This window comes from Scomber japonicus, chromosome 16, assembly GCF_027409825.1.
Source record: "Scomber japonicus isolate fScoJap1 chromosome 16, fScoJap1.pri, whole genome shotgun sequence".
NCBI lineage: Eukaryota > Metazoa > Chordata > Actinopteri > Scombriformes > Scombridae > Scomber > Scomber japonicus.
Window position 1 is genome coordinate 21735594 of NC_070593.1, and position 20256 is coordinate 21755849.

The window sequence follows — 20256 nt, forward strand, 5'->3', positions numbered from 1 at the left end:
AATATTTCTTTATGTTCAGAAGAGGTGTACTCATTTATGCTCATTTTTCCACATCACATTTCAAAAAGTTGAATATTGAACCAGAAACCTGTGGCCACGTGGCCTTTTATGGAATAGTTTGAACACCTCTGTTTTAGTAAATTGTAAGCTCATTTGTGGCCTAGGCCTGTGCATGTTCAGATGTGTTTAGATAAAAATATGTATTGGCAAGCATTCACTATCTGTTTACCACTAATTTCAAAGGAACTCCATGGAGGCTATAAACCCCGCCCCCCACAAAAAAAAGTTACATGAGTATGATGAGAAGTGCACAGTGCCCACAGTGAAGTGTGACAGTGGTAAAAGTCTTGTATGGAGATGAGTGCTAAAGGTGTGGGGGGAACCATCCTTCATTGATGGAATCATGAATTCACAGATTTACTGCAGAATCTTGAAAAAGAAGTTACTCCCCTCTTTCCACACCCTGAGTCACCAGGCACTCTTTCAGCATGACAATGACCATAAACATGTTTCAAAGAAAGGACAAGGTCAAAATCCTGTAGTGGCCATGTATGTCACCTGACCCCACCTTATTGAACACCTTGGACTTTTGAAGAAACAAGTTGAGCAGCACTTCCATCAAACATCAGGGCACTCAAAAAGGTCATCCTTGAGTGGTAGAACAGGACAGATGGGATAGTATGTCGCAAACGTGTACAATGGATTCCAAAAAGGGTTAGTGTTTCAGTTGTGTGAATTTTGTCATCTTCCTTTAAATTGTAACAGTGATTATTTTGAGAAGAAAATATTTCTTTATGTTCAGAAGAGGTGTACTCATTTATGCTCATTTTTCCACATCACATTTCAAAAAGTTGAATATTGAACCAGAAACCTGTGGCCACATGGCCTTTTATGGAATAGTTTGAACACCTCTGTTTTAGTAGAAGGAAATTGTAAGCTCATTTGTGGCCTAGGCCTGCATGTTCAGATGTGTTTAGATAAAAATATGTATTGGCAAGCATTCACTATCTGTTTACCACTAATTTCAAAGGAACTCCATGGAGGCTGTGCCAAATTGTCATACTTGGAAAATGAAGAAGCCATTAAGTGAGTAATTGTTATTAACAAGGAAGCAGTAGGATAGCTGTTAAGTCAGTGCCTTTAAACAAAACACTTTATTATTGTCTGTTGTTTGTTAAATATACTGACTGTGTGATTTCATGGTGAACACAATGAACAAGTATTATATTTGAAGACTTTTGTCTTTTGTAATACAGTAAATGCATATAGGTGAAGTATGAAATGTTGAATGGTATAATCAGTTTAATGTCAAGCACACACATTTTAAACAAACATCAAGATGTTTAATAGAAGGACAAGATGCGGAGAAGAGTGCACCTTGATAGCTTATGTTTATGTTTTAACCCTAACCCTAACCCTAACCCTCATTATAATAAATAAGTGAAGAACTTTGGCCAAATCAAGTGTGATTTTCAAGATAGAAAGATAATTTGGACTCAAACAGAAGCCTATGAACATGCGAAGTTTCTAAGTGAAACAGTTATTTTCACAATAAAGTGTAGGAAATAATTTTTGATGAGAATTTGTCTACAGAATGTTTTTTGTCTTGATGTTGTGGCTAATATTTTAAAATAGAATTGCAGCAAGCCCCAGAATCTTTTCTTTTTAATGTTCCCCTTTGTTTCTGAGTACTCCCTGCAAAATCTCATACTTTCATACGCATACCTACCATTTACATATTTTTGCCAAGAACATGTCCCGTATTGGGCCTCCTGAGACCAAGCAGCTCAGTGTTGACGTTGTTCATTATCAACTTGTGATGGCCCAAGACGCAATCAAAGTAGCAGAGCATACTGCTTAAGAAGTGGAGACATACCAAGCTATTAAATCAATCTTCTGTCATGCCAACCCTTCCTTTTAGTTCATTCTTATGCCGTAGAGAGTAGTTCCCAGGAAAAATATCTGTGTTCCTATGAAGTGGTCTCAGTACCCAGATTGCCCCAAGTAATTCCAAGCAATCCATGAAAGAGGAGGAAGTGGGGGTTGCCAATACAAATTGAATGACTATAGGCTGCTGTAATGCTGAGAGACAGCTCTCTATAGTGAGACATCTGACTCTTGTTATTGACTCAAGTTTTTGCTTGCTTTGTTATTTTATTATCTGATTTGTTTGCAGATCCCTTTATTATCCTTGTCCTGTACACGATTGCACATGATGAATTGAGAATTTCCTAATATCTGTGTCACTAATTTCAAAGGAACTCTGAAAACTGTGCCAATGTTCGTTTCTTATAAGCCACCTTGTCAATTATCAGTCATAAAACATGAGGCTTATGAGGAAGCAGTAGTGTTTCACAATAGTTCAACCATACCAAAAAACAACTTTCTACTGTTGTCTGTTTTTCACATGTACTGAGCTGTGTGTGTTTAATGAAGGAATGAAGAAATGAACAAATATTAAGTTTCCAGACTTTTGTCTTCCTTAATATGGCATGACAAAAAACAGAGGTGCTTTGAAAGTGAATGTTTGATTATATTAAATAAAGAAATGGAAGAGGTATAATCACAAAGAGTGCTAAATGACTTGTCCAAAAAGGTTGATTTTAAGTTAATCTTAAGTATGTGTTGTCGTTGTGGTTTTAAAATACTGCCTGATTCACATTGTACAATACATTTTTGGTTGATTTCAAATGAATACTTATTTGGTAATTAGAACTACTGAAAGGTGTTTTTTTCTTTTTTACTTATTGATCTGAACTGCTATTCAATCTAAATCTTCAATTATTTCTAACAGGTGTCTAATTTTAAAGTTTTACACTCAGGTAATGGTCATGTTGTGTATGTCTTACTGCTTTCAGTTTTGTTTTATGGTGCCTGACACACACAAGATTATGGATATACTGGTAGGTTGTAAATAAATTCAACCATCATTAATCAAAGGGGACAGCGGCTGGCTTTATTATTATATTAGCTTTTGGTTAATTATTTGAAATGTAGATGCTCAAGGGTATCAAAGGTTCTTCAAAACAGTAGCAGCCAACAGGTTGAGTTTACCTTAGCTGAATAGGGTGCCCAGTCAGATGACACTTTTTTAATCAGTGACCATGGTAGCACATTGAGAAGTGAGCAATAATAAATACATAATAAACAAATATAAAGCCTGTAAAAACTTGATTTAGGTCATAAATATTGATTGATAGACCATCACAGGTTGCAGGATCCTCCCATTGAAAGTAGAACACCCACAAGCTCTCTACCTGCTATATAGTAACCTGCAGGTGATCATAGGCTGAGTTAGTTCAAAGCTATTCTGTTTAAGAAAGACAAGTACATCCTACCAGCCCCTGGAAGCCTCAGGCATTCACAAGCGAAATATAAGCGTGGAAGCTTCTCTGTTTTCACCTGCTGATCAACCCACACTCCTTTATTACACACGTTGTCTCTCGAGCTGATTAGGTAAGATTTACAAAACTCATCATCATTTAAAGTAACTTATTCAGATATATTATTAATGTATGTACTTGCTGCATGTTGTTTTAGAGCCAGTGCAATACTGCCTTAGGAAACCATTCAGCATGTTAACAAGCTTTAGTTTACATTTTGACAGACGTGTGAAAGTAGTGTTTAGACTTTGTTCACTTTAAACTGCATATTGTGTGTTTTTGATTTACTAATATATTATTCCTTTTACTAATGCTAGTAATATGTTTTTATATTACAGGAATAGTATTTGTTTTCTAATGGACTGCAGTAGTTTTGGCATGTTACATTTTACACAAATCATTAAGTTTGACTACAGACAGGTGACAAATGCTTAATAACAGTGGACAAATAAAACAAGTACAGGTGCTTTCATTCAAGATTCACTGAATGATATGATGAGTGTGAAATAAATGTGAATCATTTATGTTAAAAGTGACATTTTTGTACTTAGTGACGTGTCTTCAATAAGTAAAGAAGTAAAAGATGAGAGTTAGAACCCCCTTCAACTCCACCTCACATCACTACCAAACAAAAGATCATAGATGGCTGCAGCACAAATCTTTTTTTTTCTTAAGTGATGGTACACTATAGAATTAATTTTGAGTGACACAATGTCTTTAATTCAAAACAGGGAGGGTTCAGCCTGTTATTTGCAATTAATTTGAAGACCCTTCTTTTCTCTTTTTAAATAATTTATATGGGGTGCCAAAGGCAAGAAAAAAAAGATTTTATTTGCAATTACTCCACATGCATCTTTATTGTCTGCACTTGTCAATGTAGTATTTCAGCTGCAGCATCAGGATTTCTTTCCTGCTCCAATGTACAGTACAGTAGTCTTCTTTTTGCTTCCTTTTTCTGAAAAGTAACTATTATTTCACTTACAGTACACTGTAAGTAGGAGTAAGTCATTTGATAAATGTTTTGTACTTAACCTCAAATTAGGCTAAAGACCATTCATAAGTGTAATATTTACAAATAGAAAAATAAAAAAATCTCAACTCAACTGACTGTAAGTCAAAAATGTCACTATAAGCAGTTAATGATAAATAGGTCACAGCATATGATAAATCGTATTCTCACACTCATCACACCATTCAGTTACCATGTGATGAAAGCACCTGTACTTAAACACCTATGGGAGATCAACACAAGGAGCAAATGAGGGAATATCTTTTGACAGGTGCTCATCCCTCTAGCAGAGATCCCCAAGTGCACTAAAGATGTTATGATAGCTAATGGTGTAGCAACACTTAGAACATAAAATTCTTGTGAATGTTCCTAAACAGAGTCCAAGCATTGCAGCAATGCCTCCTCCTGGTGTGTGTCTAAACATCATAGAGGCTCGTCACAAGAAAGATGGTTATGGGAGCCTTGCTAAACCTGAGATGTTCCTCAATCAAGACTTTAAGCAGCTGCAACAGTACTGTCTCGTCCGAGGAGTAAGGTACATAGACGATATGTTTCCCCCAGATGCAAAGTCTATCGGCCAAGGGTTACTGAGCCCTTCTGACTTGGCCCGGGTGGAGTGGCTGAGACCAGCGGTGAGTGTTTTGAAAGGGTTATATTTCAGAAGACATTCTGTATCACACTAAATGTTGGATGATGACTCAAGCATGTGATTTGTTGTAGTCCGTCACCAGACTACAACAACCTATTGCATCTTGCAGCAATTCAGGGGTCAGCACTTTTACCTTAAAACAACAAGCGTCTGGGCTCTAGCTCAACCTGGTTAACAGGCTTTTTTGGGTGAAATTTGCATGTCTTGTGTTTGAGTCAGTCTCCACATGTCAAAAAAATGCAGAGCGGGCGTCTGACTATGTGTGTTACGCATTGGCTGTAAAGTTTTCTTTTGAAGTATTTTGAACTGACATACTAGCTGCTGCCTGAGGCTAGAAATGTGACCTACTTACAGTTTCCTGAATAAATAGATGTCCGTAAACACTGAAAGAGCTTCTCATTTTGTATCAACAACAGCAGTTAAAAAGAAACCTGACAATTGTCAACATGATATAATAATGGTGTATGACTAGGGACTGTATAAAAATTTTTGTAGTGGGAAATCCGATAATGTAATTCAATAACTCCCAACAAACTAATAAAAACTTTCATAACTCAATAAAAAAATAATAAAACCTGATAATGTAATAACTTCTTGAGAATATAATAAAGTGCATTTCCCAATAATTTAATCATCTCTATACCGATGATGTAATAAATTAATTACATTAACAGGAGGTTATTACATTATTGGGTTAACCTTATTTATTACAGAACCTAATAATGTAATAATTTCCCAATATTGTAATAACTTCAGCCAAAAGTTCACATAGCCAGGTCTTGGGAGGACCATGTTCATTATAAATCAAGTGCAAGTGCTTTGCAATTTCACTACTGCTTTTCCCTTTCAGTGGCTGAAGCCAAACGTACCTAATGAACACATCTTGCCCTGTTAGGACATATCTGTAAAGTACCTTCCCACATGTTACTTTCCATATGCTCATGTCCAGAATGTCAATTTGGTGCCTCATGTGAACTTCTTTTACATTTATCGGTTTAGGAATAGGCTTGTTAGTGAACCTTGCCTGGAAGTGTTGGTATTTTCTAGATTTATCAAGCTGTGATTGTATCCTGGCCATACTGATGCCTGTGTAATGCTCCCTAAATCATACCATGAGTTTTCTTGCCCCAGAGCCTTTAGTTTTCTCTTTGCCACTTTCCACCAAGGTTGGAATTGAGCCACTTTTTACCATAATCTTCCCATCACAAAGGACAGTCTGGCTATCATCATCCAGGGAAAAGCGATCACTGTTCCTCCAGAATCTGACAATAGCATTGCACTGACTTTTTGTTTGCATTTTCACAGGGGTTTTGAGCTTTACTTGCAATAGCTGGATGATGGTGTCATAGGTCTCATCATCTACTTGGCCCCCACTGCTGGCCTGCTACTACAGCATTGACCAAAGTTATTACAATATTGGGAAATTATAACATTATTAGGTTTTAACCCAATAATGTAATATCATCCAATTACTGTAATAATTTATCACATCATCTGTACAGAGATTATTACATTATTGGGAAGTGCACTTAATTACATTATCTGGAAGTAGTTACATGATCAGGTTTATGAGGTTTTTTTTATTACATTATCAGGTTCTACAGGGCTCAACCTAGTGTTTGGCCTTTTTAGAAAGGCCCCTCCCCAGCAGTATTAAACTTGATCTGGACTCTTGCCTTCACAAAAACAGCAACATCTTCCCTAATAGCTTAATACCTAAAAGTAATAACATTTAATAAGAACAGAATCACTTTGCAATTACTACTAAAACAGACAAAGCATAAAGAATTTAGATGATGTAATCCAATGTAAAGTTAAAGTTCTTAATGTAATAATGTAATGTTTTTACTGCACCTGTAATTAATGCCAATAATTATTTAAATGCTCATATGGACATGTAAGTAAAATGTGAACATGTTAAATTTGTTTTAAATTTTTTATTTTTGTATTTCCTGTGTTTCAGAAAATTGCTAATGATCCACACTTTGTGCTTGATGGAGTCTCCAGGTTTGACTTTGGTCAAGGAATACTTGGTAGGGCAAATTCTTCATCCGTAATATTTTACTGTTGTGCCTTCTTGTCTCTCTGATGACCAATAAACATTATTTACCACAGGAAACTGCTGGTTTCTTGCGTCAATCGGATCTCTGACATTCCAAAATGAGATCCTCGAGCAAGTTGTTCCTCTTGAGCAAACGTTCAGTGAGGACTACTGTGGGTTGTTCCACTTCAGGGTAAATACACATTGTACATTATGCACATTATGTAACAATGATTGAAATCAGCTTTTCTTTAATATAGCAAACTATTAATGTGATGCAATATCATCATTAGCATTTATGAAAACAATCAAATGATGGTTTACACTGCAAAATGCACGTCATATTTTTTTGGATCATGACACACTTTTCATTGTTTAGTTCTGCTCCAGCAAATAGTGAAACAACCTCTATCCTAGCTTTTTCTCAATGGTACCCAAACCATCAGTATTAAACCACTGAATGTTGACTGGCCAATACTGTTTATATGATAAGGATGTACAGCCCCAAATTAAAGCTGAGATTTTGCAGTTTTGTCATTGTCTCCTACAAATAAGCATGTGTACAGAGCCAAAACAACAAAAATATGTCACTCTACAAATTCTTATGGACTACAGCAAAATTATCTGCTGAGATTAATCACCTAATATGAATAAAAATGGCAAAAAAACTAATATTTCTGTCCATATATTGACCATATATTGATGTATTGACACAGACCATGTCAACAGTGATTAATTGTGGGTTGATCTAAACTTAACAGAAGAGTTTAATATGTTCTTCTTTTCATCTTCTGTTACTCGTTCAGTTTTGGAGATTTGGAAAGTGGGTGGATGTTGTCATTGATGACAAGCTACCAACAGTCAATGGAAGACTTATCTTTGTCCAATCCAAAGACCCAAATGAATTTTGGCCTGCTTTGGTGGAGAAAGCCTATGCCAAGTAAGAAAATAAAATAAAAATAAAAAAACTCTCTTACATACATTTTTTTTGGTCATTTTCTTGGATTATGTATAAAACATATCACACCCATTTGTGTCAGGGTGTGTGGTTCCTACAAAGACATGAGTGCTGGAACTCCTGCAGAGGCTATGATGGACTTCACTGGTGGTGTTCACATGTGTATCTCGCTGTCAGACCCCCCTCAAAACCTGTGGGAGCTGATGTACAGAAGTGGCAAATCTAAAGCACTGATGAGCTGTGGTACACCTCAAGGGGTAAGTTAAAGTTTTGACTCTATGTGACATGCACATAGACTATTCATAGAAATGCTGAACTGAACCTCAATTTGAAAAAAAATGGCAAAAGAAAAAAAGCAGTGAATCTTTTAAATTCATTGCATGCAAATAGGCAGAACAAGCATGGTCTCTTGAAATGTGAAAAAATGATGATGGATTCACATGCTTCAAATTCCTTTATGTTTCCTTGAACAGCATTGCTGAGACGTGGTGGAAAGATATTAACACAAAGCACATTTTGTTCTACAATACCTCCTTACTTTGGATGATATCCACTTGAGTTGGCTTACTCAGACTGCTGAACCCCCATGTTCGTGAGGGAGCTCTTCACGATATGGATAGTAGGGACAATTACAGTGATCAAACACTTTTTCATTGTAGGCCTATACATGGGATTGTGAGCACCATTATAAAATAGACTTGAAAAATGTAAACCTATCCTTTAATTAGTAAGTTTAGTGGTGCTGGTAGGTGGATTTAACTTTTGACAGAGCCCATCTATCAGTTTCCACCTGTTTGCAGTCTTTATGCTAGTTAAATTAAGCTAACTGGCTGCTGGCAGTAACTTCACATTTAGTCTAGTGCATCGATCTTCACATCTAACATGAATAAAAATAATAAACATATCTTCTGAAGTTGAAATATTGCTTTAAACGTGACACAAAGCCACAAAGTAACTGTCACATAATTTGTGTCCCCAACACAATAACTGGATAGTTTCTTTACTTTTGTAATTTTATGCATCAGGTAAAATTTAGCAATGATAAATGTCTTTGCTTGCAGGAGACAGCTGACAACACTGTATTACCAAATGGATTGGTCCAAGGCCATGCCTACACTGTCACAGGTGTCAAACAGGTGAACACTACACTTGGAATAGGAAGTAGCTGTTATAAGCTTCTTATTAAGCATGCTTTTGTAAACTGCATTTTACAATTATGTCAAATAACAATGTTACTTTCTCCTGTGATGATTGCTGGTAGATGATGAGTCAAGGGAAACCAATAAACCTGTTGCGTTTGTGGAACCCCTGGGGCAAAGGAGAGTGGAATGGAGATTGGAGTGATCGGTGAGAACGACTCCCGCTGAGTAACTTTTTCACGAAGCGATGGCTCAGGTTTACTGTTCCAAAGACACTGAGATTATTTCCACCGACAAATGATGATAGATAAAGATACATTTTCATCCACACACATTACCTAAGAATCCACCACTCTACACAGATGTTTTAACAGTAGTTGAAAGTCAAGCAGTTGCTAACAGCCAGGGGTCATTGCTTTTTTGAAATATAATAACTTAAGTGCTTAAGTGGTATGTTCTGTACATTTCTGTAGGTAATGCCTTTAACTCCACCCCACCGCACATTATTCTAAACTGGTTTAGTCAGTTACAGCAGTGAAGTAATCCCCTGTAATATCTGGCCCTGAAGGCATCTTAGACTGTTGTTTTTGCATTTGACTATACAGCATTGTTTGTTTTGTTGGTTTACTTAAATGACAAACTGTCTTTAAGGTCACCTTTGTGGAAAACTGTGAGTGCTCACGAACGTGAAGAATGCCTTTCAGTTGCTGATGATGGAGAGTTTTGGTAACTATGCTGTCATTTGTCAAACATAGGAAACTTATGTAGGCATCCATTTTTTTAGTCCCTCTCACAAATATATAGCAACAACATAGTTTTTCATTTTACAATTAAGTTTGGATTGATATAAATCTAATTTCAATCTCTGTTTTTGTACAGGAAATCAGTGGTCATTTACAATGCTATGTGTGCTTTTGTTTGAATTATTCAATTCCTCTTACACAAATATTCTTTCAGCTTGAATCATGATGAGTCTGATGTGACTCACTGACAACAGTTTATTTTTATTTGTAAGCTTCTAAATAATGGTACAGGTGTGTACTGATTTGATTTGTACCACTTACCCAAACTGATAGAAGCAAGACACATTTTGCCTTTAGAGATCTAGTACAGTACTAAGGTGATGTGATGCTGAAATATATTAGTAACACATCATTTGTTGTGTGTTATCTAAGTTAATCTCTGATTTCAACAGGATGACCCTGAAAGACTTCTGTAAATTCTACGTGGATCTTGACATCTGCTGCACTAGTCCGGACTTCCTTGATGGAGGCACCTCCCGTCAGTGGAGTACCTCAGTGTATGAAGGTAGATGGGTTGCAGGAACCACTGCTGGAGGATGCATAAATAACAGAGGTACTTCCAGGATTAGATTACATAAAATCTCATATTGTTTGTTTTACTATACTAGCAAATGTGTTAAAATACATGTGTTTGATAACACTGTAATTATATCAACATAAAACATAAATTTGGAATTTATGTTAAATTTGGGTGTGGAAAAGAATAGTATTCTCTGTACCTGATTTTGTACTGATTTTTCCTTTTATATAAGACATGATTAATCAAAACTTAAATGCAAAATGCAAAAACCATCTCTTCAAAAGCAGCAGAGGAGCATTCTGTTCAGGGAGAGCTGAACTTAATGAGAGTAGAAAAACAACCAGATCATTTTCTGCACTCACTGCCACAAAAATATTTATTTATTTATTTATTTATCCACCCGTAGTCCTCACATTAAGAGACAGACATACATACCATAAAAACAAACAACTTAAAATATATATATAAAAAAATAATAATAGTAATAATAATAATAAAATAAAATAAAATGAATAAAATAAAATAGATAAAAGTATATATATATATATATAAATAAAAGAAGGCACAGTGTTAGCAGCAATTCTATCCTAGGATACAGTACAGGATATGATATGGTAACAAATAAAGGCTACAGTAATACTGTATTAAAGTGCTAGTCAGAGTGTTATTCATGGGTGCATATTTGGTGGGACAGTAACCATTCTTTAAGATGTTTTTTAAAAGCAGGATAGCATATCACTTAAATAATTAAGTGATATAATATATGACACTGGAAAGACTATGATCTATTTATACCTGAATTATTTATTGTCATACATGAATTTGAATGCATGAAAATGAGGCCTGGCTATTAACACATAATAATAACACAACTAGGTTTTCTGGTATTGTGCGGATGAACTAGTGCTCCCTTGTTAGTGGTAGAAGAGTGCCATGGAAGCAAGTGAAGATGAGATCAGATCAAAAACTGCTAAATTTCACTGTACCATTGTTTTACACAGTACCTTGTCTTACATATGATGTCAGAGCAGTTAAACTAAAAATCTGCAATAAAGTGTAAACTGTCACAATATGAGCGTAAATGCTAAACACATATGCAACTATTAGCTTCTGTATGTTATATATTACAGAATATAGAAACATTTTATACAAATGTAGTATGATGATAATATAAATAACGATCGATTCAGTGACAGATTATCTGACACATTTTTAATAACTGTTCCAATTTAAGTACACAGATTAGTTAGATGATAAGCTTGCATTGCTTTCAACTTCAATTTTCAGTTCATCATACAATACATACGATACATAAGAATACAGAATGATTTGTTTTTATCTTAATAAATCAATCAAATCAGTAACCCTACTCTTTGTAAAATTATTTAAATGCAAATAAAACTCTCTCTTTTTGCTTTACAGACAGTTTCTGGACTAATCCACAGTATCGGGTGAAGATTGGCGGGGAAAGCTTTGAGAAAGATGCTGAGAAGAACATGCTGGTGTCTCTCATGCAAAAGCCTGACAAGAGAAACAGACGCCTGGTCCAAAATCTCCATATTGGGTTCGGTATATATGAGGTAAATATTGGCCTTCATTGTCACACTATGTGGACTATTATGGATGTGCCAAGGTTCACAGCTCAAGCTGTCTTTATTATTGGGGGGCAATTTGATTCACAGCTAGCAGTAATACATAGACATCCAACAGAGCAAATAAATACAACAACAAAAAAAAGGAAAAAAGAATGAATAAATACTTGCTTAAACTTTAAGTGGAAATAATCAATTGGAAATTGTCATTAGTTTTGAAAAGCAGACATTCAACCTTTGACAGAGACAAATATCTAAGGTTTTTCAGTGGCCCATATTCTAAATCAAAGGATGTTTGCTGTAAATCAAAAGCAAACACAATAAAGGGACAACTAAGATCAAGCAATGCAATCTGCATTTAGACAAATAATAGTTGGGTAGTGAGGCAGGTTTAAGGCCTTTGTCAGAGTCTGTTCTTCATTTTGAATAACTGTATGCATGAAATAATAATGTCTTATTTTAATTGACACTGATGTCATTTATTTTTGTCCCCAACATGAACAAATTTCCCCTGACTTTCTCCAAGGTGACTGAAAAAGTAGGAAACCATTTTATCTCAATCCTTGTTCCCAATAAGTATTCTCCTATATTGTGTATTTGTATAACCTGCAGCATATTAAATGTCTATTTATTGTTATTTAATTGTATTTATGTAGGACAAGGCACAAAAGGGGAAGTTCCAAGCTTCTTTCTTCAGCACTCGTTTGCCTGTCGCGCAAACTAAAACCTACATGAACGCACGTGATGTGATGGAGTTCACCTTGCTGAAGCCTGGTGAATACGTGATTGTGCCGTCCACCTTCAATCCCAATGACACAGCCTCCTTCCTCCTGACCATCCTCTCCAAGGCAGAGACCCATGGCTAGTATGTATACTCTCTCTAGCCACTGCTGGTCTTACTGTCTGTATAAGTGAATCAACTATCTGCAAATAATCTGCAAGTCATACATTGTCATTATTAAGAAAAGGTTATGTCTGGTTATTCCCACAGTGAGAACTCTACTTACCCTAATGGTGAAGCAGAAAAGGTACATAATATTTAACATCACAATTTTGCCAGTATTCCACTGTGTTAAATGTTTTTAAATATATTTTATAACCAGTGTAAATGTGTGAAACATGTTTTGCCAATTGCATTTGATTAGTGATAAAGTGCCTCAATTTATTTTCTACTTTCTATTTTCATTTTAAGCCCCAGCTCAAACGGATCGCAAGTGAAGAGGAGAACAAAAATAAGAAATCCTATTTCCGCCAGTACTCTGACAAGGTAACTCGTGTCTCGTGTAAAGGTCTCAGTAAATAACCTCATTAGTCAGTTTAATAACTGGAAACATCATATTTGGTGTATCCACTGATTAACACGCCTGTGAAGAGATGGAATCAGGCAACACCAGATGGCCATATTGTGTTAAACATGCGTGTTGAGTGTAGCATGCAATCATTTTGGTTTCTTAACATAAAATATTTGTAATGAGTAAATATAGAAACCTATAGGTTACCTGAATACAGTAGATGTCTTTTATGTCTGGGTGAGGTGGGTCATTTTGTTCAGTAATCTTGTAGCTGATGGAAAGCTTGTTAATCATCTTGTTTTAATTTCATTTTTAGTATGAAGAAGTGGATGCTGAGCAGCTCCAGACACTCCTAAATGAACAGCTCCTGAAAGGTTTGACAAATAGCATTATTCAATACATTAAAATATATGGTGATAATCTTTTTTAAATGCTGCATGACACTGCTATCTTACTCTATCTCATGCTAATTCTTTTTAATCCTTTTTATTTAGGAGACTTGAAATCTGGAGGCTTCACCATTGATGCCTGTCGCAGCATGGTTGCTCTGATGGATGTATCCTGTTGTTATGCATGTGACACTGTTAATAGTAGTAGACTGCATTTTTTAAATGTTTTCTCAAATGAAGCTAACTTGCAAAAGGTACATTTTTCACTTAACTGTTGTTATTTAATAAATGTAAGTAGTGTAAATGTAAACAGTGCCCTTTTGTTGATATAACACACATCACTGGATTTGAATGTACCTTAATTTTGGGTTAAAGTCATCAATCACTGGCAAACTAAATGGTGACGAATTCGTCCATCTGTGGAATAAAGTTGCTTCATACAAGGTGAATGGATCCAAGAAATCAAATAATTATTACTGATAATAATTACTGCGTCAGGTACATCCAGATGGAGATCTGGAGAATTTTTCTGAACACGGTTTTTATTTTCTTCTTTTACCAGGAAATTTTTTTCCGCACGGATGTTTCACGAACAGGAACACTGTCCCTGAACGAGCTGAGGAATGCAATCATGGCTACAGGTAGACCAGCTGATGATTCATTCAGACCCTTCAATATAAACATTAAAGACAAAAATTTGGACAGTGCACACACACACACACACACACACACACACACACGCACGCACAGAAAAGAAAATACATTTTCAACACAGGACATGTCTTGTGCAAAATATTCATAGTTCCTGAACTCTTTCTAACGTGTACTGTGTATGATGGGCAGGAAAAAATGTGGGAGATGACATGCTGAATTTGATGGCTCTGCGCTACGGTGCATCCTCTGGACACATGACACTGGAGAGCTTCATCAGTCTGATCCTTCGCTTGGACTGCATGTACAGTAAGTGTCCCAGACCCAAACAGATAGCCACTGTCTTCACAGTTCCTTTTTCTTTGTGATGCAATTCAAATTTACAATTCATGTGTTGCTCCACAGAAATCTTCAAACAGTTGTCTGATGGAAAATCTATTAATCTTGGACAGTCAGAGGTAATAAATCATAATAAACGTATCATTACAATAACTTTGAACAAGGGCTACAAAAGCTGCTGTGTATATTTTGCAGTGCATTCACAATCTCTTCTTTTTCCCCCCAGTGGATGTACATTTCCATGTACACTTAACCCAGCAGAGGAGATGTACTGCAGAGTTCTTTTGAACTTACAGAATCCAATGTTTCAAAAGAACATTTAATATCATCTGGAAATTTGCATGAGAAATAAAAGGTATATCCTTTTGCACATAAACCATTACACAGTAAGAAACAAAATGGTATTTTCTTTGCTTATATAGCTGCTGCTGATTGTAACACATACTGATCTGAAAAATTTCAATCCTGTAACATGTGAAGATATCTTTGTATAAATAATGTTTGAATGTTGTAGGGAAAGGGTTACTTCTTCGCTCTGTGCTTTATTAAATACATTTGTTCATTTCATTTTTCATTTTTAGTTTCATTTTAACAACAAAAAGCAAGAACTCAAAAGCCCTGTTGACCATTTACATGACAATGTTTCAATAAAGAAGAAAAAGCAACAACTTAGAGAGAATGTGTTTACTTGTATCGATTTGGGTCACTGGTATGATTCAGGCTAGACACGCTTGTAATCCTCCTCTTTTGCAATGTTTTGCATGTTTTCAAACACCATTAATGATTATTAATAACATTAGTTTTTTATTGAGTCATCAGGAACATTATGACCTTCAATCACACAATACTTCAATAGAAACTCTTTGATAAAAACAAAGACCTCGCTGTTTGTTTTGAAATCGATACTGAAGTTCAGTTTGTGAGTCATAAAAAACTTAACTAAACTTCAGGCATTATTCCAGAGTGCAGTGTCGTACCGGTTTGACCTTGGTGATGAAACCATTTGCCTTTTGTCCCTTTTATTGTGCTGAAAACAATACATCAGCCTGAGGGTATATTGATGGATCAACTTCAAACTGTGTGGCAATTCAACTTGCACACAAATCCCACTTAAGTTTTTCTTTTAAAAATGTGACATTTTGTGACTTTCCTGAATAGAAAAGATAATTTTGGACGCATGACAGAGCAGATCTGCCAATAGCCATGAGTGATCTGTTTTCTGTCCTTACCTGTAGAGATAATGGTGCTAGAATTACATTGCAAGTGCATATTGTTCACATTTGAATAAGGCAGGGCAGAATCAATTTATCAACATGTATGCACAGGTTCATTCAATTAAAGATAATTTGGGTTTTAATTCATGTATACACAGGTGGAATGTCAGGGATCATGTGCTGACATTTGTAGTCTCGGGTGTGTGCAAGCATTATAAAAGAACTAAAGCCTGTTCTATCATACTTGCTGGTCCACCTAGACTCCACAGTTTCCCTCGGTGGTTAGTTAGGAAAGGTTAAGAACTTCTTTAAAACATATTAAACAAAACGAATTAACTAACTATAAAATGTATAGTTTAGCAAATTGCAGTAGTGTTATAATTGTGGCCCTGGTGTTTATTGTGAAAACAGGGTTAGTTAGTAGTAGCGTGCAAATCCATCAGGTCTTCCTCTGTTTGCCTGTAGATGTCAAAACATTACAAGCTTTAAAGAAAAGGTAACTCTGATTCAGTGTGCAGGTACTTCTTGCAGTTTTGATCTAGCAATGTAATCATAAATGCAAAATTGAAAACACAGTGTGCTATTTCATTACAAAGTTTATCTTATTTGTGATGCAAAAAAATGTGTTCTTTCAATACCTCTTAGTGTGTTTGTTATTATTGTGAATTGTAGTCTTTCATAAATAGCTGCATTACTGACATTTCAAAATGTTATTTTAACGCTGGTCTTTTCAATGGCCAAAGTTAAAGTATGGCACTGTGTCATTTTACAGGAAAACATCAAGCTAATTTACTGCAGAGGGCCAGGAAACTAATGGCGCTTTTCCACTACACAGTTCCAGCATGACTCGACTCGACTCGGCTCGACTCTACTCGGTTTCTCTGCGTCTCCACTAGGGATAGTACCTGGTACCTGGTACTTTTTTAGTACCTGCTCTGCTGAGGTTCCAAGCGAGCTGATCCGATACTAAATGTGACATCAACAGACTGCCGGCCACTGATTGGTCAAAAGAGTTGTCGCTGGAAGAGTCATGAGCGCACACAAGAATCAAACCCGCCATTTTAAAATTGTTTATGTGTTTGTGTCGCGTATGAAACGAAGTCATAGCAGTTTCGCGGAGCCGTTGCTATGACGACCCCGTCCACGTTGAGTAGGTACCTTTTTGTAATGGAAAAGGTCGTTCCTGGAACTGTGTCGAGTCAAGTTGAGCCAAGTCAAGCCGAGTAGTGCTGGAACTTTGTAGTGGAAAAGCGCCATAAGGGCCTGATTTACTAAGATCCCAAATAGTGGGCACTAAATTGCGTGCACAGTGAAATTGATTGCGCGTTTCATTTGCGTGCGTTTTGTGCATGATCCCAACGCACAACCCCAACCCAAATGTTATAAGATGACACTGTGTTATTTTAAAGTACCTAGCTGTAGCCCTCAGATGAATGTGGTGAAGTCAACCGTACAAACAGCTACACAAACCCAGTTTTATTGCACAACACTTTTAACCTTTAGTTGCGTGTCAGAATGGGATTATATAATATTTTCAGTGATGTTGTTTTGGTGAGGGCTTGCCAGCCCCAGTCCCATGCCAGCAGTCTTCTGGGCCAAATCAACCAATAAGAATGCCACTGGAATGGAGATATTGTGGTGTACTGTGAAATTTCTCACAGTCATCATGAGCAGGCATTCATGGAAAGGAGCCAAGTGTATTGAGGATGAAAGAAAAACCAGTATGTGGAAGAACGATAGCTTGACATAAACAATAGGTCATTATTAACACCCACACAAAAGTTCTTTAAATAATATGTAAATTTGTGTCCTTTTCATGCATAGACAGGTAGAGAGTAAAAGATTATATGTTGACATGAGTAGCCTCGGGCGTGTACAGGCACTATATAAGGACTGAAGTCTCCTCTCTCTGACTTGCTGGTCCACCCAGACTCCATACACTCTCTCTCTCTCTATCTCTCTGGCGACTGAGGTAAGGTTACAATCTTCTTTAACATTTTAAAACGGGCAGATTTAAACTTTCATTTACAGTTTAGCAACTTGCAATATTGTCATAGCTGTGGTCTCAGTTTTTGTCGTGAAAGAAAATATGTAGTGTGTACATCCATAAGACCACAGTGGGGGTTTGTATACAGATAACAGTTAAACTAGTTATAAGAAGTACCTACACACTGAATCAGAGCTACCTTTTTGTGATTTGCAGAATTTGCATGTTAGTAGGATGTATTGGCCTACTGCTATAGTTGTGCAACTGCTGTAGTTGTTTTATATCCAAATTTGTCCAAATGTAAAAATGTGATGTGGTTTTGGGCAAGTTGACAGCACTTGTTTCTGCTAGTGCAACAAAACAATGTGGGTAAATGTCAATAAGCATTTCATCAAACCACCTGCTAAACAGCATCAACTTGTAGAAACTGAACATTTCGTTATAAATCATTTAGTGACAATAAGGCAAATATTTTGCTTTGCCAGCTGTGTCCCATTCACCACCAGCCAGTATGTTTTATACCACTACAGCATGGTTGTTAAGCTAATAATATAAAAGCTGTCTGTATGTAGCCTGTTTATCTGAGTTTGCCACGTATCTTAAATCCTGCCAAATTCTTGCAAACATAGCTGATGGCTGAGACAAATCAGCCACTCCTTTCTACCTGCACTACCTGCAGGCAATGCATGACATTTGCTGCAACAGAGGGAGGAGTACAAAAGTTAGGAGGACTCTCTTCACAGAGAGCTCTGTACACACACATACACCATGAATCAGGTTGTGGCGACGAGGAGTTAAAACTTTTATTTTATTTTACTTTATTACAACAGGCTGCAGGTAGTGGATTGCACCTTGCTGAAATAGCAATGCTATGTGTGCAATGAAGAAAAAAAGGTGCTAAAATAGCCAACATGTCAAGTGTGGTGAAGAAAGAAAAAGCAAAACAAAACTGTAGTAAATTATTGACTGTGGGTCATTCAAGGCAGGAATGCACCTTTGTTGTCTCACTGTACTGTATAAAAGGCACCGCTGGCACAGAGAAAGCCTATAAACCAGATCAATAAAACATATGTTTCTGATTGTTACGTTCAACAGCTCCTGAAAAAAATAGTTACATTTTATGTAAAATATTGCCATTGATGCATAAAAGCATAAAAACATCTGCATGATTGCAGCATATGACTTGAGGTCACGGATGCCAAGGAATAATTTTGAGAGTAAAAGTAGTGTAACAAAGCAAAAATAAAATTATACACATTTACATTTTTAAAATGAGTCTTTGATTATGCTCTGGCCCACAATCTAAAGGCTTAGAAAAAAATTGGCCTGAGGCCAAACTTATTTTTCATAGACGATCTAGGGTCAGAAATCATACAAACATTCAGAACTCATGGATCCGTGTAGATTACAATAATCCATTTTTTGGTGTGATGTGTTTGAATCATAATAAATGGGATTTCTTCAATCATATAAATAAATTAATGTTATACACCTAAAACATAAATGTTCATTTATCAGCTTGTGAGCCACATTTCTGCAAACTACTGACACTAGCACACTGTAGACTATATGGGTACAAAAGAGAGGATTTTTTTATTTATATTTTGTAAAGCATCCTTGGGTTTGAAAGGCGCTATATAAATCACACCTATTATTATTTTCTGGTATTATTTTTGGTTTACTCCAAAATATTGTGTCAATGCAATGATGCATCAATTTTATATGACAATGGCGTATAATCTTCTAATACCTATCTATACTGTAACTGTTAAGAGACACAGCTTTATTGCACAACAGCCTTGACATTTAGTTGCGTGTCAAGATGTGAATGTTTTGTTTTCAGAGATGTTGTGGGAGGGTGTGATCCCATGCTAGCAGCATTTTCGATGAAATCAGTTATTTCAATCTATCAAGGGTGCCACTGGGCTGGAGATCTTGTTGAATGATAGTGAAGCTTACCCGTTGAAATGTTTTAAGTGTGCCAAGAATGAAGGAAAAACAATATGGGAAAGAACATGAATAATGCAGGGTTAAACTGTGCAGATCATGAAAGCAAACAAGTTTGTAAGCTTAAGATAATGTCTTGACCACAAACAAAAGTTTACCAGCTTGGTAATGTTACAATGACCATACCTCTTTCCACCACATTTGTTTTTCATTGTCTAATGCTTATTACTAAATAAATGTAATTCCATGCAACAGCTCACCACCCAGAACAACACTCAGTAGATGCTGTGAATCGCTAAATTAAACAAAACTTTAAAGGCTTCAAGAAAAAGAAAAGTTGAAT

General features: G+C 36.2%; 1 protein-coding gene across 1 annotated transcript; it reads left to right on the forward strand.

The window, feature by feature from the left end:
- The first annotated feature begins 4787 nt into the window (after positions 1-4787).
- Positions 4788-15018, forward strand: LOC128374969 (calpain-1 catalytic subunit-like). Its single transcript, XM_053335188.1, has 21 exons — positions 4788-5024; positions 7005-7074; positions 7157-7275; positions 7889-8022; positions 8123-8297; positions 9102-9176; positions 9302-9387; positions 9831-9905; positions 10375-10535; positions 11925-12082; positions 12621-12632; positions 12751-12959; positions 13086-13122; positions 13287-13361; positions 13703-13760; positions 13881-13942; positions 14151-14219; positions 14338-14416; positions 14619-14735; positions 14832-14884; positions 14992-15018. The coding sequence occupies exons 1-21, from the start codon at positions 4788-4790 to the stop codon at positions 15016-15018; spliced, it is 2088 nt and encodes a 695-aa protein (XP_053191163.1).
- The last annotated feature ends 5238 nt before the right edge of the window (positions 15019-20256 follow it).